The sequence below is a fragment of the Lentinula edodes genome, assembly GCF_021015755.1.
Source record: "Lentinula edodes strain Le(Bin) 0899 ss11 chromosome Unknown C8R40scaffold_25, whole genome shotgun sequence".
Classification (NCBI taxonomy): domain Eukaryota; kingdom Fungi; phylum Basidiomycota; class Agaricomycetes; order Agaricales; family Omphalotaceae; genus Lentinula; species Lentinula edodes.
The window spans coordinates 654,815-676,142 of record NW_025764331.1 but is presented as its reverse complement, the minus strand read 5'-3'; the positions used below and the strand labels follow the sequence as shown (position 1 = coordinate 676,142).

The 21,328-nt window shown below is 45.5% G+C and overlaps 7 protein-coding genes across 7 annotated transcripts; 2 read left to right on the top strand and 5 right to left on the bottom strand.

Moving 5' to 3' along the window:
* Positions 1–345: 345 nt before the first annotated feature.
* C8R40DRAFT_1113100 (NAD-P-binding protein) lies at positions 346–1,704 on the bottom strand. Its single transcript, XM_046228445.1, has 6 exons — positions 1,634–1,704; positions 1,319–1,580; positions 1,112–1,253; positions 1,049–1,055; positions 950–982; positions 346–890 (listed from the first exon to the last, which is right to left on the bottom strand). The coding sequence occupies exons 1-6, from the start codon at positions 1,668–1,670 to the stop codon at positions 469–471; spliced, it is 903 nt and encodes a 300-aa protein (XP_046084802.1). The 5' UTR covers positions 1,671–1,704; the 3' UTR covers positions 346–468.
* Positions 1,705–3,569: 1,865 nt separating this feature from the next.
* C8R40DRAFT_1161595 (glycoside hydrolase) lies at positions 3,570–4,684 on the bottom strand (the record flags this gene model as incomplete). The annotated part of the gene is made up of 9 exons (XM_046230143.1): positions 3,570–3,592; positions 3,649–3,711; positions 3,772–3,850; positions 3,906–3,946; positions 3,997–4,187; positions 4,247–4,424; positions 4,478–4,502; positions 4,559–4,624; positions 4,667–4,684. The coding sequence occupies 9 exons, from the start codon at positions 4,682–4,684 to the stop codon at positions 3,570–3,572; spliced, it is 684 nt and encodes a 227-aa protein (XP_046084801.1).
* An 871-nt stretch (positions 4,685–5,555) lies between these two features.
* Positions 5,556–7,380, bottom strand: C8R40DRAFT_1113089 (uncharacterized protein). Its single transcript, XM_046228444.1, has 5 exons — positions 6,872–7,380; positions 6,628–6,821; positions 6,496–6,564; positions 6,277–6,444; positions 5,556–6,170 (listed from the first exon to the last, which is right to left on the bottom strand). The coding sequence occupies exons 1-5, from the start codon at positions 7,057–7,059 to the stop codon at positions 5,932–5,934; spliced, it is 858 nt and encodes a 285-aa protein (XP_046084800.1). The 5' UTR covers positions 7,060–7,380; the 3' UTR covers positions 5,556–5,931.
* A 2,832-nt stretch (positions 7,381–10,212) lies between these two features.
* On the bottom strand, positions 10,213–13,445 carry C8R40DRAFT_378926 (uncharacterized protein). The gene is made up of 7 exons (XM_046234873.1): positions 13,343–13,445; positions 12,078–13,283; positions 11,945–12,025; positions 11,809–11,889; positions 11,306–11,752; positions 10,896–11,251; positions 10,213–10,838 (listed from the first exon to the last, which is right to left on the bottom strand). The coding sequence occupies exons 2-7, from the start codon at positions 13,267–13,269 to the stop codon at positions 10,365–10,367; spliced, it is 2,631 nt and encodes an 876-aa protein (XP_046084799.1). The 5' UTR covers positions 13,270–13,283; positions 13,343–13,445; the 3' UTR covers positions 10,213–10,364.
* A 1,008-nt stretch (positions 13,446–14,453) lies between these two features.
* On the top strand, positions 14,454–15,769 carry C8R40DRAFT_1070898 (uncharacterized protein; the record flags this gene model as incomplete). Its single annotated transcript, XM_046226286.1, has 8 exons — positions 14,454–14,480; positions 14,544–14,733; positions 14,833–14,915; positions 14,976–15,039; positions 15,105–15,224; positions 15,277–15,394; positions 15,474–15,552; positions 15,611–15,769. The coding sequence occupies 8 exons, from the start codon at positions 14,454–14,456 to the stop codon at positions 15,767–15,769; spliced, it is 840 nt and encodes a 279-aa protein (XP_046084798.1).
* A 296-nt stretch (positions 15,770–16,065) lies between these two features.
* Positions 16,066–18,749, top strand: C8R40DRAFT_1149629 (uncharacterized protein). Its single transcript, XM_046229534.1, has 5 exons — positions 16,066–16,557; positions 16,615–16,734; positions 16,792–16,925; positions 16,977–18,286; positions 18,430–18,749. Exons 1-5 carry the CDS (start codon positions 16,419–16,421, stop codon positions 18,545–18,547), a joined length of 1,821 nt encoding a protein of 606 aa, XP_046084797.1. The 5' UTR covers positions 16,066–16,418; the 3' UTR covers positions 18,548–18,749.
* A 121-nt stretch (positions 18,750–18,870) lies between these two features.
* On the bottom strand, positions 18,871–19,964 carry C8R40DRAFT_1070896 (uncharacterized protein; the record flags this gene model as incomplete). Its single annotated transcript, XM_046226285.1, has 3 exons — positions 18,871–19,280; positions 19,341–19,817; positions 19,877–19,964. 3 exons carry the CDS (start codon positions 19,962–19,964, stop codon positions 18,871–18,873), a joined length of 975 nt encoding a protein of 324 aa, XP_046084796.1.
* Positions 19,965–21,328: the final 1,364 nt, after the last annotated feature.

Sequence of the window (21,328 nt, the reverse complement as noted above, 5' to 3'; positions counted from 1 at the left end):
TACATGATACCGCCCCCACAGAAAACATTTGGGATCATCATTGAGAGGAGTGTTGAACATGATTTTAATGAATTGGCAATTGAACAGAGATCAGACTTGAGTGCCAGTGAAGGTATAGTGTAGACGAGAGCAACTAATAACGTATCATCGTGTACCATTTTTCATGTACAAATTCATGTTTCGCTATATCTAGTTATATCTCAACGAAATCGTAAGTCTAGGGTTTTTACATTGGTAATTAAATGAATCACAGCACAAACATAAGTTGCCGTTCATGCTCTGTATGCTACCAAACATTTCTCAAACTGTCGACAAGAAAATATCGGCAAGAGAATGAAGACGCAACCAACTCAGCCAGCTCGAATTTGATGCACGCAATGCAATGGCCAAAGGCACACCGCGAGGTTGATCAGATCATTCACAACACGATATATTGTAACGCCCTGTGAAGCTATAAGATATGTTGGTTTAGATAAGTTCTGCTTTCGCTTGACTTTCATTGATATCGAGATAATCTGTAACCTCTTTCCAATCTTTCACCGCCGTCAACATCTTCACGCACTTTGTCTCTATATCCTTATTCGCATCCCTCCCCAACGGTAGATACAACGGCCACTCCTTACCTTCCGCCCGTCCCTCGCCTCTAACAGCATCTACGATGACCTCCACGGCTTTATCCGGGTCACCACTTTGATTCAAATCTAGAGCCTCCAAGTTGGCCTGAATGCGCGCTCGAAGCGAATCGTATGCCGGATCTGGGTCCGTAGGAACTTGCATTGGATACCCAAGAACGTTCTGCTCGGTACGAAACCCACTAGGCTCGACGATCACGATGCGGATATTCGGAAATCCGGAGGAGGAAAGTTCTTGGGCAAGAGTTTCGCTGTATACTAATAAGCATATGATGATGATCAGATACGAGGAAATTTGAATGTAGAGAAGATACGACCTCGTAGTGCTGCTTTTGATGCAGCGTAGATAGCTTTCCGTCACGAAAACATGGACGCTAGTGAGCGGAGAGATGGCGTATAATCGTCGTTAGACTTACACAAAGCCTGTCAGACGAAGATGAATGAGATACTAGAAATATAGAAAACAAGAAAACACGCACTGGAATCGGATTCCAACTACTTCTACTTCCAATCATCACAATAGTTCCTTCCCTTCTGCTACGCATTTGGGGCAATAGAGCGTTCGTTAAAGCTGCTGGACCGTAAAAATTCGTTTGGAACTGCGCTTGAAAGTCAGATAACCTGCCAATACCAATCCTTGATCAGAATACATGACAAGTGAGCAGATTAAAACAAGACGCGCGCACGTAGCATCCTCAGCAAGTATCTTCAGCGAGTAACCAGCATTGTTAATTAGGACATCGACCTTTCCCCAGAGATTCAATGCCTCCTGAGCTTTAAGCTTTATCGTCGCTTCTTCAGCGCTAGTGTCCAGTTCCAACAGGTGAAGGCTGTCCGTAGGTGTAAATATGTGCTGAATTGAGTCGATTTTTCTTGCTGTAGCGATTACTTTGTCACCTCGACGAAGAATAGAAGGTACAAGACGACGGCCAAAACCAGAGGAGGTCCCTAGACAATATTTTGAGAGAAGATAATCAAATGTATCGATGTTATTGGCTTACCTGTTATAAGCCAGACTCGGGATGAATCCAAGGCCATGAGGAATCAGGATGTCGATTGATAAGAGAAATTTCATCTCGGAGCAGTCCGGTCCGGACCCTGATGTTCAGTTACACCCCTGGTCCTCTTTTAATTTATGTACATGGGTGCGAAATAATATTTGCCACATAGCCTGTGGACACGACGACCGATGTAGGCGGTATCACACATTCGCGTCCAACTTCCGCAAATGCGAACTCAGGTAGTTTGGCTCAAATGCATCGATGTCAGATGGAAATACTAATTGTCCCGACCTCGTAGAGTACTGTACGGAGCATTGACAGAGAGTCCTACTTTAAAAATAAGCACACCATGGTACAGATTTATTCATGAATAACAACCAGTTTCCCGTCCACAATGTCTTGGATATCCTTGGTAGTCAACTCCAATGAAAGAAGACGTTGGCGTTCAAGTTCCTCTTCCTCCAATTTTGTGTATATTTTTTCTGCTTCCGTTCCTATGACGGAGCTTCCATCCCCAGTACCGTTTGCTTTGATCATTCCCCAGAACGCGTTGTGCCACAATTTCTCATTCAAATCCAAGTGTGTTACCTCATCTCTCAAACGAAACAACTCTTTCATTTTTTCCAGCGCGTTATTGATCCACAACAGCTTCGTCAGACCTTCAATCCCGGGGAGAGTCACTTGGAGTACGTGTTCCTTGGCGTCGAGGGATTTGAATGATTGGGTACAATCTCGCCTTTCTTATTAGTAATCATGATTCTTGTAGCGGTAGTTTGACCACTCTGCGATTGATAACCGTATGAATGGCCTACGAACAGGGACCAACGTTCATTCACAAGTTTATCGGCTTCGGTGTACGCTGCAGGGTGCAGTCCGCTATCGAGGACGGTTCTGAGTCTAGTGCAGCCGGCTGATGCAAAATTTGTCAAAGATGCATCGTATATATCAACCAAAGACTTACGGTGTGGTCCACGAGTCTTTGGGCTGTTCAAAGGAGACTCGAGAGGCGTTGGAATCGCCACAACACCAGCTCTGAGGAAGTTCAAAGTAAAGAGGAATGCCCACAACAAGCACAAAGAGGACATGAGGTGCATAGTCGTCATTCTCTATACAGAGACGGATGGCGATATGAGGACAATTGTATGTTGAAGGGGAGTTACTAAAACTTGAACACGTAAAGTTATTAGGTGTCAAATAACTTGGAGAGATGGGGTGAATACGCACCTACGAGTGTGGCAAGATTCGACCAGCGAATTCGCCTCTGAGATGACCCAAAATCCTAAAGGTGCGTGTGTAAAGTTAGTCTAGCGTTGACGTCTATGAAATATGGATGATGCAGTGAGAAGCGATGAGAGACAAAAGTTGGAGGAGAAAAATCAGAAGGATAGCTTACCGAACCGAATTGGCTTCAAGGCGACGATGACATTAATGGTTGGAACCAGGCCATTATATAGGGAAGTTCGTCGAGATAACGATATCTAGTAGTAGGATCAGCGAATCATGATGTAACCCTGTTCAGGTAATTGCAATACTTGCGAGCGGGATGTTATCACCAAAATTTGAGATTGTTTCAGAAACATAGGCTCGAAAGATCAAGTAGCACTGTGGAGCTGTAAGCGGTGAAGACACTCCCTCCCCGTCCCAGAAATGCCTCGACTGATTGACAAAAGATATACCGGATTATAGTAACACCCGGCCAGGGTACTCACCGCAGGATCCTTCGATCGCCAAAGGCCGTTGAAGGACAGTACCCTTGCATACTAAACACTAAAATAGAAAGCTTACATTCGTGTGGAGAAGCAGCGCTAGTAGCACAGATTATTTGCACTCGGGGGCAAACATGATCGATATCGTCTTAAAAAGTGCTGCTGATCATGGCCTCAGACATTGTTTTGTATTCTGATATTACGAACACGCAAAGGGAAGTATTTATAAATTAGCATGTAAAAACGTCGGGTCCTAGTGACGAAGAATTATTTGAAAGTCGAGAGATTGAAAAAACTCATAATGCGAACCTGGGACGGTATAGTTGGTGACTGGTGGGTAATAGATGTTGATGGTGATACCGGGATCAGTCCCTACGGGGTAAACGCGTATAATGAGATGGTGTCTTGAAGGTTATCGAACGATCAATTCACCAGCATAGGCACCCGGGAAGCTTACAGTTTCCGGTTGGGTGCTTCCTCCGCCAGTGATCTGGAGTTGAGCGCACTCCATCTGGCAAAGTACGCGGAATGAACCAACGATGTCGCAAACAAGAAACCTGACTTACGTAGAATTGAGCCCCAGGATATGTACTCGCCGCGTGTAGAGCTTCCGGATATGAGTTAGCATTGCGCCATGGTAGTATGAATCCCGCTCACCGATTATCTCATGCCTGAGTAAATACTGTCCTGCGGGGATACATGACGGGACATTGAACGTTACATTGCCCTTATTCGCGATGAGCCGATCGACACCCCAGGTCTGGTTCGCAGCGATATACCCATCTTCCCAAATCTTGAACCATTTCAGACCAGTAACATCGGTCTGCGTAGCGTTAGGGATTGCGGCTCTAGTCCGATACACAGATTGAGTAAGAATACCGCAGATAGGTCGCGATAGGGCTCTCACAGATATGAGATAACTGGACCTTTGTGACTTGAATCGATTGGATCCGCTGGATCTGTGGGATCATACCCATCGAGTGTGTGGTGCCATTCAGCAGTGACTTGGGCCCCGGCGGGAACAGGGATGATAGTCTGAGAGATGGGCTGATGGTATGGATTGATACCACCGTTACAGATTAGATCTATTATGGAGCAAGCTTGGAATAGATCAACGGAGAGGGTTTCGTGTGCTCACCATTAGAAGTGACATCAGTGATGGGCTGTCGGGCGAGAATTGCGGTAAATATGCCAGTCCAATCTATGAGCCTAAACGTACACCATCGTAGTCTGGAACTCTGATTCCATTGAGATGTCCTTGGTCAACGCCGTTGACGTATAGCTCCTACCAGAGTTGATAGCAAAGATCAGGATTGTAATTCAGAACAGACTGATGGAGAGACATGCCTGGAAGATCGTGTGTGCGAAGGTCTTGAAGCTAGAGAGGCTGAAGAGCAGGAGACAAGAGGCCAGAGATATCTTTGGGGTCATGATGGACTTGAAGTAGACAAGGTTCCCTCCGAGATTGAATGCCCTATATAACTCTATCAATCCTCGTCCTCCCAAGGGATTATTGCAGCCGGGACGTCAAGCCGACAATTAACCTAGGTACTCAGTAAATCCCTATTCCAATACAGAGTTCTAGCGAAGTATTTACTCCCTGTTTAACCTGATAATCACATTCACACAACATGCATAGACTTATTATAAGTACTTGAGTGCCAAGCCAGAGCGGGCCAGTAAAGAAAAGAGCGATATTGAACAGAGTTATCCCCGGGTTTGTATCGTGATGATTCTCGGAAACGATGGGTCCAGTGGCAAGCAATTGATTCAGAGGGACGGATAAATTGTTGTGCACTTATGTCGTCATTTGTCTAGTGACAAGGAAAGTGGGTTGGCCCGGATTCGGGAGGGGAAAAATTGGAGACAAGAAGATGGCATTTGAGAGTCCTGAGCCCGATTCCTATAAGTTTATTGAGATCACGATTGAGCTCGAATTGAAGACAAACATACCAGCAGTGGCTACTGGCCAAGAATGTCTACCATGCTAGAACTAAGAAATTCATCCGTCCCAATTCTAGTTTGTATGTTGAGACATTCTTTGAACAAACTGCACTCAAGATGAGAAGGAGTCCCTCTCATTTTGAGTGCATTCAAGGAGGTCCAACAACTTCCTACTGAACAGCAACGAGTAGAGATCCGGTATACGAGTTCACTGTCAGGGAATAATTAGAGCGCCAGCGGTGAGTAGGTAGTTATCACGTGCTGACGCGTCTGGGTTACGGTATGAAATGACTTAAGCAAGAATTGCTGGGTAATTGTGACATGGAAATGGAAGATATGGTAAGAGATTCGAATTCTGCTCATTGTTACCAAGTACCGTCATCTTTGCCTCGGTAGATGTGAAGTAGTTTCGGAGACCAGATATCCATCATGCAATTTATGAAGCACCTGGCTCTCTCAGGTCGGCGTGAAGCGGAAGATTGTCAATGTATATGTTATCACGATGCAGGGGATAACCAATGATTCGTCTTGGGAGAAATTAGCGTACAATATAGCAAAACAGCAAGAACAAGAAAAAGTTCGTAGAAGGAAGCCAACCAGACTGTTCTTCGTGTTTACTACAGTAATAGTATAATGCGAACGACCAGGTTAAACCAACTTTTCGCTCTTCAAAGACTCCGCCATCTCCAATGCTGGTGATTGATTTCTTGGATTTTGAAGTTCCCTGATTTCGAAGGTAGTTGCAGAAGCGTTCTTGAAAGCGAATCTAGTTCGTGCCCACATAATCGTTTTGCCGAGCGTGAAGACGATGCAGGCCGCGACGGCAATGCCTATGATATAGCCTGCGAGGAGCGAATGTGACGTCGAAGGGTTGAGGAATGAGTAAGCTGGTCGAAAAAAAGGCATAGGTCAGGCAAGGCACAGGCGGGGCACAGATGAAAGTAAGGAGGGGAAAAAAGGAACTGAGCATTCTCAGAATATGGTCAGACGTACGATAAAATCCTTGAGTCGCATGGGTAACATATGCCAATGCTAAATAGAGCGCTAATATGATGATCATGCACGGTAGTATAGACCACCGGGGGGGAGGTGAGTTCGTTCCGATCATTTCGAAGAGAGACCACGCGGTGTTGAGAACGTGAATGGATATATTTGACCAGGCTACAATGAGCGCATCAGCGATCGCTCAGAGGTTCAAACAACTGAACGTACTTCCGAACTTGGTTGAAAAGACGGCTGGAGATGCGAGGAGGGCCCAGAAGACGATGGTGACAAGGATAGCTGTATCGTCAAAATTATTTAACGCTGATAGAAGTATTGAAGGTGGAATCAACTTGGACACACGGTAAGAAATGATGGTCGTGCCCAGCATGACATGAAGCAACTGAAAAATTCTCGGCCATCTCTGCAGTGGGTATTCTGGCGTACGTTCGATAGAGTGCCTTTGTCGGAGAGCATAAAAGAGAGTTTGAGTAAACGAAGCCCAATAGTACGAGCAGATGCCTATATGCGTGAGTTCGGTGAAGTAGGAGAAATACCTGGAATAGAACCGTCAGAAAAAGGTTTTGAAGGGCAACAAGAGACGCACCCATCTGCATCATGCAGAATAGTTGCTTGCCAAATCAGAATAACCAAAAGTGTCGCAAGGGTATAGAGAGCGATCATCCCTCGAATCGCAGCCAGAGTCATCGAAGAAAACCATGGCGAAGTAACGTAGGCTCTGTGTGTATCGAACGGCTGAGGTGCGCCTAGGTGATCATAAAATTTGATGCCCATCTTACGCGTTATTGATTATTGTGGTCGTGATAATGTCGTGTGCAGGCGATGAGGAGATGAAAATTGGAGATCAACTGGGACGATTTCGAAAGGAGGGAGACCTGGGTGAGTTGCGCAGCAAACGAAGGAGGCAAGCTCCGAGTTCCAATGTCGTCAACGCGAAAGTGGAGTTGGAAGACCTGAAGAAAGAAACAAAAAGAAGACCCCTTTCTTTTAAGTGCAAAACACGCCGTGTGAATGATCCGAGAGATCCGCTCTGAACGAAATGAACAAAAAAAACAAGGAATCGAAAGTACCTGGAATGTAATAAGAGGAGGACAAGGAGTAAAATTCAACAGCTTCTACAACAGGCATGTACTATTTGAGTTTGCCCGTATGTCGGTATTCTCGGTAGATCAGTCTCATTGCATCTGAGCAGACTTGCATTTGATTCGACCGCGCCCAGCTAATCCAATGAATTCTAGTGTAGTGAATGCAATCACAGCCATGAGCAGTTCGCGTCGCGGCCAACAAGAGGAGATCATATGCAAAAAACAGATGGTTACCAGGCATGATTATGGGAACACTCTGGAACACTACAGAAGTGTAAAGTTTGACGCTTGAAACGTGGAAATTTGAGGAAATATTTGGATGTACTTGAGGATGTGTTGGTTTTTTTTTCAAGGGCTGCAGAACAAGAGTTGGGTGCGTGCCATCTGAACATAAAACTTGGCCCTAGGATCAAGTACTGTTATAAATAGGCATACCGGAATTCCGAACAGTGCATCCACCTCAACACTGACACTGACAACAACAATAGATCGGGGATAATCGATCATCACCTGAATTTCCAAAATGCTGTTGAATTCTGTCGAATTCAAGAGGCCAGGATGGGGATTGGCCCATGTGTCCCTCTGCATACAGATGAGGATCTTCCTTGATCCACCTGGATGTATCGAGTAAAGTTGTTTTTCTGTCAACCAAACCTCGGGACTACCACCTCTCAACGACACCACTCGCCGCTATTCCGTGATCAAACAAACCACATTGGGCTTCCTTCCAACGACTATATCACCGCCTCAGGATATCTCGGACACTACAATGTTCTGTCGTCAACTTATCAATAACGGTAAGCATAAATGGAAATGTACCATTTGCCCTGCCACCTAAACGAAAAGATTCAGGACAGGAACCTTTCCAAGAGAGTACAGGCGTACACGGTCAAGATAAAGTTCAGGGTACTTGTACCTGCGTCTGCACAGAAAGCTTGACAACCTGAATCCGAAATAAGCTTTCTGGCTTGTTCATGGACCTTGTGTGCGATATCAAAAACAGCTCTTCGATTCTCATCGATCTGCAAAGCCGCGAGAATTTCGGAGAAAGGTTCGAGAAATTATGCATCTCTTCTACCCAAGTTCCCGATTTGCCTGCTGATTGGTTTTCCAACAAGACGGCTCTGGAAGGGTTGAGTTCATACTGACATCTTGATGCAGGAATCCGTGGTTGGTATTGGTTTAATCACCCTAAACATCCTGGTCAGCGTTCGATCTAAGTTATATCTAAAGTCAAGGCTGACCTAGTTTATAGTACTGAATGAAGTATGCATTCCATGAGATTCCATGCGTTGGCGCAGCATGTGAACGATTCGCCTTTATCACAGATCAGAAACAGGACGGACGTCCGCCGCATATTGGGTTTGGGCATGTAGGACCACGGCGTGTTGAGCAAGAGGTTAGAAATCGGAAAGTCCTCTATCTTTGTTGAAAGACAAGGGGTTCGTCGCCGGTAAACTCTTGCAAGGATTTTGACCCAGGCATCGAACACAGTACTAGTGTATCTTCATGGTGAACCTTCATGTGCATCACTCTGAGCGGGTTATGATTGCCGGAAAATACCACCGGCACCTACCGGTCGCGCCCCCCAAATTCAAACGCGCTCAGCCTTCTTACTATCTCAATTTTAGCTGTGGTATCCAGCCATATCAGGGAGCAGTATTACAGAACTGAAGCCTCTCAAATTATGATCCACTATATTTCAAAAAATGTCCAGTACTCTGTCAGATCCGAACGTTTGCCTCATCCGGGCAGCGAGAAGTTACGAAATAAAAACAAGGATCCTCCCGCGAGGAGTTTGTAAAGGACTTTTTGAGCAAGACGCGTCCAGCGGGTCTACAATTGCCATGTATGAGCTGGTGCTATGTAGGTCTGTCTCTATCAGGTCTTCGGAATCGACACTACTACTATCAAATGTCCTTCGAAGAAGAGTAGTAATGTCATTGTTCCCGGGAACGTCTTCTTTGTCAGCGACCTCGTAGTTGAATGAACCCCAAGACCAACTTCCTACGAAAAATTTTCGGCGCACGTTATCTGTCATTCTCGTTTAGAAATCCAGGCTTCCTCACATTCTCATCCCAGCAGCAGGATGACCGAACGATCACCAAACTAGTTCCGAACGTTCTCTGCCAGAACCTGCTCAACTACCAGTATCATGAGAACGATGGAATTTAGTCAATATTAAGGGCGCAGGATAAAGACGAAGCAAACATTCAATGTTTTGGTTACCACAAGACCTGCACAAGACCATCTGGAACTTCCTTCGTTAGTGATCCCTGCAAGCACGTCGCATTTCCAACACTTGCTTCTGTCACTTGATCATTGTCTCTATCATCTGAGCTCTGTCTCTGGATCGCCGAAAAACTGCTGAAGCACTTTTGTCACCCACATCCCATTCCTACGATTCGGGGGACCCATTCCAGACCAACACTCCCTTCTAGGTTCTTGTGGCCCATGATATGCCAGCGCTGCCGCTGGCTCGGGCAGTGCGTTCCACACGTCTCCTGGTCTCCGAAGCAATTCGCGTTTCAACCATCCGGTCCGCCTTTATTTTACTGTATATACAGTGCTGCCCATTGTTGAGTTCTTGCTTCAGTCATCGTTGTGAAAGAATAGCAGTAACCCGTGCGATGCACAGCTTAATTACGCTCGGGGCGTCGCTCTGCTCCGCCCACTTCCTTCGCCTGTGATATGTCAATTGAACCCTACACGACGCGCATGAACTTATGTTAAGACAAAATTTGTCTAGCCAATCGGAATGATTGGACCAAGCAGGGACAAACACATAATTTTTTGTAGTGTTGATACTTCAAGTTCTCTCTGATCATGCATGACTTTGAAGACAGATCCAACCATCATCGAGGATTGTTTCCGAATTGCAGCAGCAGCTGCATTGAAGTTGTGTCGATGGAGAACAATCATTATATATATTGCATCCCCACATGAATCATTACACTGGGACTGATTCTATCTACTTGTGTATAGTTGCTGGATTTACAATACTGTTTTCTCCAAATCCTCCTTGTACTTCTGGAAAATTTCAATAAAATCCAAGACTCCGCGATAGGCAAAAGAGTGAAAGAGCAGTTTGACATCTTTTGAATCATCATGACTTGTCTCGCTCCAGTCCAGTATCCAGTCCTTTCGTAGTTGGCGTATTGCATCATACCACTCACTCAAAATAGGAGCCATTGTGCAGAACATATTGCTGTATGGCTCTGGAACTCCCTTTATGATTGTACCCAGAGACCCCTGAATATTAATTGCTGTGGTCTCACGAAAAGCATAGCCGTCAGCAATTCTCCGGGACCATCGTATCTCCTTCTTTGCTGTATGTGGAAACTTTGTGTTTCTTAGGCTTGACCAGAGGCCAACCCATAAGAAAGACTCTATGTCATCAGCAGGGGACTGAATCTCATTGTCGAATTCTGCATCTAACAATCCCATAGACATAAATTGAGGTGTCCCCTTGGCAACAGAATCAGTGATAGTAAGACAATAACAAAATCGAGGAAAACCACTCACCGAGACAGTACCATCGTGTGCCGATTCAAAATATCCTGCCATATCCGCACCCATATCCCCATCTGTCCAAATTGCTTTGCACCCAGCACCTGAGGTGAGCACTTCCGCATGCTCGTGGATTTTGCAAGCAATATCGGCAATCGATCTGCGATACTTGTCGTTTTTGACGGCGGCAAGAAGTTTGGGAAAAGAGTTCAAAGAACCAATGTCTCTAGTCGAAGACGGAAGAATCAAATTACCAACGGGGAGTGCAGAGAAGTCCTTTCGCAAAGAAGTTGCTGCTGATTTTAATTTGAGTAGGTTGCCAATGCTGATATCTCTATGCAAGAAACCATGTTGGTATAGGTCTAACCATCCTAAATTCAACTTTTAGTGTTCATCCATGCCAAGGTATAGGAATTATCTCAGACCTAGCATTGAGTGAAGCAAACATTCCATGAGTTCAAATGCACTGGTGCAGTTTTCCAAAGTTTCACCCTCATCTCGAGTTAGACTAAAGCACAAGGAACGGAAATCAGGCTTTGGGTACACCAGAGGAGACTTTGCACCATGCAAGTTCCAGAATACATTCTCGAGGTTGTCATTGGCTGAGGGCAAAAATATTGAGTTGGAAACAGGGCTTCCATCTTCATAACAGGCCTCAAAAGACATGATATGATCTGGGGAACCAAAGTTTCCAGTGCATGCACTGAACATCCTGGCTTCAAGATTCCTTTTGGCAGCCTGAGGCCAGGAGCCCTTGAGGACACCTCCATCCTTAACTTCAGACCAGTCTTGTATGTTACCTGAAGTTAATTTCCAACGCGGTAGAGTGAACTTGATGTCCTTGTTGTGAAAACAATAAAGGCGATTATTGTCTATAATTTAAATGAGAATGTAGATATACAGAGTTATCATTGAATATTTGACTGACCTGAAGATTCTTTATCCTGTATAGACTCGGATCCATGTCCAGATTTCGGTTGTGACTGATTACTTCCACTAGTAGCTCTTTCTATAAACCATGAATCAGCCACTGTGAGATGATAATTGACCTCCAACCCACTCACTCTCTTTCCTCGGCCGTAAAGAATAGCGGCCAGAAGTAACTTGATCAGGAAATGGTGAATCTGATGGACCGCTCCGGCTCTCTGAATTGTGAACATTAATAGGTGTTATCTGTATCAATAGAACTCTACTCACCTTTTGGCAAGAAATCATCAACTTTTCCATGTAATCGCTTTCGAGCAAAATGCTCTGAGTGTTGTGGGACAGAAGAGATTGTAGACGAGGAACTATTAAACTTGATCGAGGCAATCCATGTGCTCCGACCACGAACAGAAAGGGCATGATGCAGAACATTAGTAATCTTGCCATGCCCTCCCTTGGACTCATCGCGATCAACAAGCGGCGGTAAGAGAAAATTAATGCCATTAGTGAAGGGTGGAATACCAGCATCTGTCGGTGATTGCCATAAGAGAATGGACAACATAACAAGGCAAATATCTTTGCAACACAGTCGATCTTTCACTGATAATTCCTTCGTTGCCGAAATACCACCATGGTGAAAGATGAGAAACCGCAACATCTGGCTCTTTGAATTGAATGCGATGACAAGTGAAAATGCACGCAGAGGGATAGTTGCCATTTCGGCTCGACCATAAGTAGCACTCTGCCAGATCATCTCCGGCCAGTTATCTTTTGCTTCAGTGGCAATAGCAATTTCAGCTTTCAGATTGTCAGCCTTCCCAACATCAGACGTAAGTTTCCAGAAACAGAGAATAGGTGCACTCTCCGAGTCAACCCCGACAAGGTCAGGTTTGAGCGGCGAAGCATTACCAATACCATCACCTGTGGGCCTGTCATATGTATGGAATGTTAGATGGGGCCACCACCTATCCTTGATATCTACAATGGGAAATCGAGAATGATGCGAGGCCTTTTTACGATCAATGAAGACATCCATGTACACCTGATTACCAATTGCAACACATTCATTCAGAAAGTAAACGAGAGGGTCGTAGTGTGAACGTTCGCCAATCGATGAAGGTGAATGGTAATCGAATTTGTGTTTGCTGAAACGGGTCTTGAAGGCAGCCTGAACATCCAAATCATCGATAAGATAATGGAAATCATCGGTCGATGGCAGGTCGAGAGGATCAGCTGTGTATCCACTATTCTCATGGGACCAAGGACTTTCTGGTTTTAGTTTCTTTGGAGAAAGCATGTGTGCCACACGCCCTGCATCGAACTGCCATTTCTGGTCTCCAATCTCCATCCTGAGGAGATTGATTAGTTCTAGTTGCTTTTCAACAGGAGGAGGAACTGAATGCGATCTGGGTGCACTGCTGGGCTTGCGAGGAGTGGATGTAGGAGGGGACATAGGGGTGGTCATACCGAGTAAGTAATCTAAATGGACAAACGAGCATTAACACTTGACGTGTATGACAATGAGTGAACCTACATACCGAGTGTTAGAGAGTTCTGAAGTGAGTTCTTGGGGATCTCGTCCAAAATCGAGGGAAGACTACGTGTTTATATAGCGGTATAACGGTGGCAAATGAATTTGAAGACATAAGGCAAGAAAACAATCAGTATGCGGTATCATCAATCGAGCATACAGCAGAATAGAACAACTTACCATTGCTGGGTAGTTGGCTCGCGTTTGTAGAGGTTAAGGGAAGAAACAACAAGTGTGATTTGTTTGGGTTAATCGCTGTTATCTGTGTGCGTGATCGTGTACGCTGGATGATGTTATCAGTAATTTCAGGTAACTTCTCCTTGTACAAAAGCTCGAGATGTTCTGGATCGGAACTGCTATCATCAAGCTACTATATTTGGAGCTCAGATTTGTGGCGGGGCCTGACCTTGTATTGTTATATCTTCAAGTAGACTAGCCTTACTAACCGCGTTTTTCAACCAAGATTGTGGCATGCACTCCTTGTACTGTTATGAATCTCGATGGATGCCTCGCCACACTACTTTCACCCAACCCGAATAATACAAACACCAAAATTTTACTGCTCAGTAAACCGTTACGAAACAAGCTGTCGTGTATGGTCGTGCTTTATTCTCTACGCCACTTCAACGGTGACCGTTCGGATTCGCTTCAGGAATTCGCGCTCAGCACTGCCTGATCAGATTCCTATCTGCGATTGTTTGGGACTAGACTTTCGTTATGGCGCGCACCACAACGTACCCTCACAGACCCTCACATACCGTTGGCACTCACTGGCACCGCATAGCGCATACCGCGAGAGACGTGATACGATCAGCTGCCTTGATCCTCCGTCCTTCCACAACTTACGATTCTCCGTCATGCATTTGAAGGTCGGCATTGTTGGTTGGCACAGCTTTCTGTGCCTGTTCGTGTGACCGGCAAGGAGAGCAAATTTGACTCTGGGGACCCTCTTGTTTGAGGACCCGAAACGTGGAGTATTTAAATAGACATTGGTCTGGGGAACGACCCACCGACGGTCCCCAGTTCAAAAATCTCTCTGGTAGAGTTTTACTCCTCCTGTTAGTCACACTCTCTGGTAGAGACACTGTAAAGAAGCTACTGTTCGAGCTATTACACTTATGTTTAGGTTTGGACCCTTTAGCGTGGTGCGTTCATTCATTTGACATCTTGGGCAAGAGCATTAACTGCGGCATTCCTTACCACTGTAGCTCGCCTATGTTTCTATCCTTCTTGTTACTTCGAGATGCCCCTCAGCTTTACCCGTCGCCGGAGGAACAGATAGTCTCACTGTTTTCACAGATGATGTCCCTCCGTCCATTGACATATCACACCACCCATTTCCAGCGAGATTAAACTTAGCCTCAGAGCCAAGTTCGATCTGGCGCCGGGATACTTCAAGTGCGTGCAAGAACTTGACGAATCCCAAACTCTGTGCGTCGTTCAATCCTTGACTCAGTCCTTATGCTCATTTTTCCGTCGTTGATGACTCGGATACAGTGCCCGATTGGGACAAAATCGCTAAATATGCAAAAGAACAGTGGGGCAATGGAAAACACAAGGTCGTGACGAACGACAAACATGTATGGATGTTCCCTCATTCCTTGTCGTTCTGGTTGTTCTGATTGATAACTTGTGTATAGTTTCCTCAGTACCCTGCATTATTGTGCGCTCCCAGTACCGAAACTGTTGCGGTAACATATACAGGTCAGATAACCCCCAATTGACGATAGTCTTCTGTTACAATCCACGTCCTTCCTCTACTTGTGTAGGACAACCTCAATGTATGACGAACAACGCCTCTTCCCAGGGTGTGTTGAGCGGCACTAGTGGCACAGTCTCCATCTCTGTTGGACAAGGCTATACTGTCTCTTCTTCGTTTGTACTCAGTTGTGAGTACAAGCCATACAGTCTCGGGATTAATTCCAACGTGTCGTTATGTAGCGACTACGAGCGCTGAGCTTTTTGGAAGTTTTACCACTATGACGACCTTTCCTGATATCACCACTGTAATGCAAGGATTTACAACAAGCGCTACTATCTCTAATACGCAGTCTGACAGGTGAACTGAGATCTCTCGTACTCGTCTAGTTCCGCATTCACTTAACGAGACTGTGTTTATTCCTCGCTTCGTATGGCAGTCTCACTGAGACTTACAATACTATGCAGACAAGTACACTCGTCATGGTTTCCCAAACAGGGCAGGAATGCGTGGCTACCGTATGTATTTTTGAAAAAATCTCACTCGATGCTCGATGACTACTGAAGTCATCTTTAGCTTGTCGACCGTACATGCGTTCTGACAGGCACTGGTGTACTCAAATTGGTGGGCACAGGTTATGTCGCGTTCGAATATACGAAGAAAGTGAAAGGCCATTACATCCGCAAGTCATCGTGCATTTACACTTTCGTTCCTACACTCAGTTATCACCCGTAGATTTTGTGCATATCGACGAATTGCTACGAGATCCTGCTTCTCGGACAGTCGAAGTTACTTTCGAAGGTCCCATCAGAGCAAAATCTTCTGCAGCTTACGAAGGAGCATGTAAAAAACCGTAGTGAGGAAACAATTAAATAGTTACAGGTGGTAATTTCATGTGTCGTTCGACTCTTTCTGTAGAGCTCGAAGTATTATGTACATAGCTATAGTAGGAAGAAACCTGAGAATTTGACGAAGTTTCTTTTGGGGACGAGTAAATATGTCGACAGGTGCTGACAAACGTCGAAATATCAATTCTTTCTGCTGCACCGTGCGGCGTGGACGGAGAACCTTCTACCAGCTTCGCTGCATTATAAATCGACCACTTTTATGTTGTCCACATAAGCTCTAGGCTTAACCGGATCCCGAAGTATAACCTTTTTGTTCTCGTACGCTGATCAGCACGGTAGCATCGAGCAATAACAGACCAACAATCACAGTCGTTACACGACAAGAGCGAGGACAAAGACGATATATCCTATCAGATCCTATCCTATCCTATCCTTCAATTTCACAGGAGACGAAGGATATTATAGTAACAGCTAGATCACAAGAACCCTGATCACTTCCCCCGCTACATATCAGAATCAACACCTGACCATTAACAATGGACGGACGCGGACTTCCTCTACTCTCTGGACCACCACCACCACCCGACTCCAGTGAATCAGCGGAGATGGGATGCAGAAAATGTGCCAAGGAGTTTAATATTCTATTTACTAGGTCAAGGAGGTGTAATCATTGTGGTAAGTATCTAGTAATCAGTACGAGGCTAATAACTAATCCTTATCGCGATCCTTCAGGATACGCGTATTGCCAAAGCTGTACAGACTACCAAGCGCTTATGCCTCGAGAATCTTCCTCTGGGTCATCTGGATACGATCCAATGAACGTCTGTGCGTTTTGTATTGAATTTCTACAAAGTATGTGACACTCACAACATAGAGGTATATCTCCACTCACCAGCAGCTTTTACATAGTCACTGCGTCAGGAAAAGGCGCTCTTAAAAACTTACCATTAGCTAAACTGCGTAAATACGCCGGAGCGTATAACATTCGGATTGATCATGCTGTAGAGAAGGACGATGTAATTGAAGCCTTATTGGCCGCTAGAGTACGTTCCGTGTTTGATTGTAATGGTCTACACCTAATGATTGGCGCTTAGCAACCAAACGGCTGCCTATCGCCACAGAACGAATCCTATTACAGAAGATACTCAGTCCCCAATCGTGCAGGACCGGGACAAAGCTCAACTCGGGCGCGAGTACAAAACCTGTTCTCCTCTTCTTCATCGTTACGCAGTTCCAACAACAACGCAAACTCAGCACCTCCGCCGCCTCCTCCACCACAGCATACCAGACCAGAGTTCGCAAGACCGGATTTGGAACCAGATGGAGGAAGAGAAGATAGAGGAATCCCCATTCGACCCAGGATGCAGCCGTTTTCAGCTGCTGCAGGAGCTCCACCTCGTAGGAATACCGCTACGCGACCGCAATCTACACCAACAGCGTCAGCACCTCGACCGGCCCCTACACCTTCGCCGGAATTTAGGCCTCATTCGAACTATGTTCCTCCTCCTCAACCTTCTTATTCTTCTTACCCTTCATATCCAAGTTCCTATCAAAATCCCCAAAATTCAAATCCTCCTTCAGCTCCACCTCGACCGCAACAGTACCATCCATACGCTTCTTATACTCCCAACTCTGGTGCTTCCAGGTCTTCTCATAACCTCCACGTTCCTCCCGGTCATGTTCCTCCTCGGCCGGGATCCGTTCCGCCTCGTCAAAGGGCATCTTCAGCCGCTCCTTCAACACGAACGCCTCCGTCTGCTCCTCCGCCGCCCACACTGGATCAACTACTCTCTATGACTACGGAGTCTATGTCCTCTTTATCCATTTCCTCCCTCAAGGCAATCTTATTTGCAAATCATGTAAATTCCAGCATGATTCTGGAGAAAGGAGATTTGGTCAGACGGGTTGTGGGGCTTGTAGAGGATGAGAAAAGAGAGAGGAGAGAACATGAGGAACGGGAGTTGGAGGAGCAAAGACAGAGAGAAGAGACAGAGAGAATTGAACGGGAAAGGGAAGAAAGAGAAGATCAAGAAAGAATAAGAATTCAGCATGAAATGATGGAGGCGTTTGAGAGGGAAAAGAGGGAGAGGGAAAGTCGAGAGCTGGAACTCAATAGAGAGCGAGAAGAAACAGCACGGCGCGAAGAAGAACGAATAGACGGACTCCAGAGTGACCTGATGCAGGTAGACAGTGAATCCGAATCTCGACATACGCATAATGGCGAACATAATCCCAATCCTACATCTTCGTCTTCACCACCACCGCCTCCTACTCCACCTAAGACTTCCCCTGCCCCCTCTAAAGCTCCACCCAAAGCTCCAGCTACTGCAGCGTTTGTCGAACGTACAGGCTTGTGCGTCGTCTGTCAAGACGAAGAAGCGAATATTGCAATTGTTGATTGTGGGTGAGTATCGAGCATCGAAGGACTACCATTGTTCCTTTCTTTTCTTTCCTTTTCCTTTCCTTTTCCTTCCGTTCATTTTATTTCCTCTCGTATGCTGATACTCGAGTAAACGGCCCGCTGACGAATGTCTTCATTTTCAATAGACACTTAGCAATGTGTCGCTCATGCTGCGACGCCATAATGCAATCCACGAGGGAATGTCCCCTTTGTCGAACAAGGATCGTCACTGAAGCTAGGCTTCTAAGGATTTTCAAGGCGTAATACATGTTGAGTACTTGTGATTGGAATTAGGATCGGGTTATGGGATCGGGTTATCTTCTTCAATTGGTTTGCTTTCTTTCAAATTCATGTATCATGCTTTTCACCTTGTTAAAGGATAATAATGTTATCTGTAACATACGAGTAGTCTTTTCAGATGTAAGTTGCATTCCTATGTCGCCCGACAACTACCTCGTGCGGTGACGCAACTTTGAGAAGGATAGGATGAAGTTTGGCCAATCACACAGTCGAAAATAAGAGAGCAATATTTCGAGTTCTCACTACTCTAGTTCTGAGGTACATTCGCCTTCGAAAACAAAACGACTCTACCCTCTCGTTGTCGGTTTACGATAAGCTTTTCTTCGTTCCACTGATGTTTTGAAGTCACTGTACATCGCATCCACAGAACTATGCTGCTTTCCTTTTAGATCAAATAGCGCCCCTTCTTCCAACAACACTTCTAAAGCCTGCTTGATGAAAACCAACTTCGAACGAGGACGGATAGCGCGTATCTTGCGGAAAGCACCTTGCATAGCCGCATCATCTTTGAAATGGACGGAAGTACCCAATGGATATAATGGACCTTCGAGCAGTTCAGGACTCGGAACCTCTGTTGCCTCTAGTGTGTCTTGGTCCTGTTCCCCTTTGGCTCTAAAAGCATAATGTTCACCGATGAACATGATCCAGGCTTCCTTGCCGCCAACTGTCGTATACATTATGACGGATTGCGGATGAGCTAGTTGGTTGTGTTAGCACTGCGGGGACCCAAGAAGCGAGGGCAATAGTAATAGCTTACCCAGGCTTGCTCCAGCTGGACCCTTAGTAAGCTTCATTTTTGTATAAAGGTCATTCCATCTCGGTACGTCTGTTACTTGCTCTCTTTGCCCATTCTCATCCTCCTTCCAAAGTAATCCTTTTTTAAGAAGGAATTTGATTGCCTGATTCAGCATCTCTAAGTTTGTGTCAACACCAAGGAGTAAACTACTGGCAAGCATTTCCTCCTTGACAGTTAACGCAGCCTTCGCACCTGAGAAGTTGGCATATACTCCCAACCATCCTACATTACTTTTTATTGGTCTGTACCGTTGGGCTTGTCCATCTAGACTGGGTATCAGTGTGGCTTGAGTCTCCTCGATTGCGACGTTTGCATGGAGGGCACATCTTTGGCCAAGAAAGAGCATCCAGGTTTCGTCTGCGCTCATGGAGGAGCCATACGTGAGCTTATTCTTGTATTGGCGCTGGATGGCAAGCTGTTGGTAATCGAATTTCATTGCTGTAAAATGGAGAATGAGTGATGTTTATCTGCTTGAAAAGGCTTGTGAGGCTACTTACCATTTGTTGCAGGGGCGGCTGACACCCCGAGAAAAGTGAAAACCAGAACGAATGTAGACAGAAAAAACGAAATTGGAGATTGAAGCATGGTAGACGGCTGTTTCGTGAGATACGTCGGTAAAATGTAGATTGAAAACGCTGAAATGACGATCAGATCAGCGACGAGAAAAACAAAAGTCATGATAACCTAAAGTTTACCGGGAATCAAGCTTCAAAACGGAGGAAGGGTCAAAACGTCCTGAGATGCAAACATGTATATTAGCGCAAGCATTGAATCATGTACACCGACCACATACCAGTATCAAAAAAAGTGTGAAGAATTCGTCCGGCGAATTCTTCCGTTGCTTGTCTCGTGTATGTATTTCTCTTTTGGAACAAGTGAAAACTATATTGAGTCTGTATCAGTCTAGTCTCCGGAAGAAAATGAGAAGGTAAAGCGAAGGACAGGATACAGAAGAAAGCAGGATGCTGAAGAGGACACACCGAACAGCGTTAGGTAGATTGAGTTGAGCGTTCGACGTCGATGATGGTTGTACTGAGGATATTACAACACTGAAATGCTGTACACCTTTCCATAAGTCTGAGTCTCTTTTGCGATCATCTTCACGCGCGCGGATCTGACTGGAAATCACCTTGCTTGTCTAGGTCCTTTGGCAAGAGGTGAGGGAGATTCAGATCGGGTACACGATTCTCACGACCCCCCCCAATGAATAGAGAGTCCAGGCAGGGTCTATTTGCAGAACTGTCTCAAATGCCCTTCAAGCTCACATATACCTTCCAGACTGTACCTAAGTAGTTGGATATCATCAATAAGTGACACAAACACAGGTATTCGAAGATTTTGAGCAAGTTTTATGGCCTCTCGAACCGTCATAGGATGCCGTGCAGCTCGGCTTGGGCTTGGTCAGGGCCTTTCGCGTGGCAACATAAGTATCCCCGATCTGAATCTCCCTCACCTCTTGTCCTTTGGCATACCACTCCGATTAGCGCGCGTGAAGATTTTACCACGGTTTATCAGATCTATATCCTTATTTGTAACATCCCACATCTGCAAAACCTGGATATTTGGCTAAGGGCTGAGAGCAGATCCCAGCAGATCCCAGTGCTGAAAGCACCGAAAGCAACATGCTCTGGGTGCTTTCACTGCTGGGAAGTGCTCTCGACCGCTTTTGGACCCTTAGCCAAAAATACAGGTTTCGCAGATGCAAACCTGCGCCTTCTCGTTTTTGCTTGCACTCCGTCGGTTACGCATTATAAAAATCTTACATCGGTGCCTGCCATCTGCATGAGAAGATTTAGCCATGTTTCAGTATCATGTTAGATTTTGGACTCTTCTCATTCAAACACAGCAATGACCCCTCTAAATCCCTCAAAACATCGCCACCAAATAATGTGTGGCTACATTGCCAGTGATGCCTCAAGAGTGTATGTCATTATTCCTTACTCAGCCTC

What these genes read in the sequence shown, in the direction of transcription:
- C8R40DRAFT_1113100 (XM_046228445.1), bottom strand. Translation starts at nt 1,670, where the DNA reads ATGGCCTTGGATTCATCCCGAGTCTGGCTTATAACAG. An exon ending in CCGAGTCTGGCTTATAACAG is followed by an intron (nt 1,581 to 1,633) that starts GTAAGCCAATAA and finishes AATATTGTCTAG; the next exon opens with GGACCTCCTCTGGTTTTGGC. An exon ending in ATACTTGCTGAGGATGCTAC is followed by an intron (nt 1,254 to 1,318) that starts GTGCGCGCGTCT and finishes TGGTATTGGCAG; the next exon opens with GTTATCTGACTTTCAAGCGC.
- C8R40DRAFT_1113089 (XM_046228444.1), bottom strand. Translation starts at nt 7,059, where the DNA reads ATGGGCATCAAATTTTATGATCACCTAGGCGCACCTCAGCCGTTCGAT. An exon ending in CACGACCATCATTTCTTACC is followed by an intron (nt 6,565 to 6,627) that starts GTGTGTCCAAGT and finishes TTGACGATACAG; the next exon opens with CTATCCTTGTCACCATCGTC. An exon ending in TGCGACTCAAGGATTTTATC is followed by an intron (nt 6,171 to 6,276) that starts GTACGTCTGACC and finishes TTTTTCGACCAG; the next exon opens with CTTACTCATTCCTCAACCCT.
- C8R40DRAFT_378926 (XM_046234873.1), bottom strand. Translation starts at nt 13,269, where the DNA reads ATGACCACCCCTATGTCCCCTCCTACATCCACTCCTCGCAAGCCCAGC. An exon ending in TTTACGGCCGAGGAAAGAGA is followed by an intron (nt 11,890 to 11,944) that starts GTGAGTGGGTTG and finishes CATGGTTTATAG; the next exon opens with AAAGAGCTACTAGTGGAAGT. An exon ending in CACACGATGGTACTGTCTCG is followed by an intron (nt 10,839 to 10,895) that starts GTGAGTGGTTTT and finishes TCTGTTGCCAAG; the next exon opens with GGGACACCTCAATTTATGTC.
- C8R40DRAFT_1149629 (XM_046229534.1), top strand. Translation starts at nt 16,419, where the DNA reads ATGGACGGACGCGGACTTCCTCTACTCTCTGGACCACCACCACCACCC. An exon ending in AAGGAGGTGTAATCATTGTG is followed by an intron (nt 16,558 to 16,614) that starts GTAAGTATCTAG and finishes GCGATCCTTCAG; the next exon opens with GATACGCGTATTGCCAAAGC. An exon ending in AAGCCTTATTGGCCGCTAGA is followed by an intron (nt 16,926 to 16,976) that starts GTACGTTCCGTG and finishes ATTGGCGCTTAG; the next exon opens with CAACCAAACGGCTGCCTATC.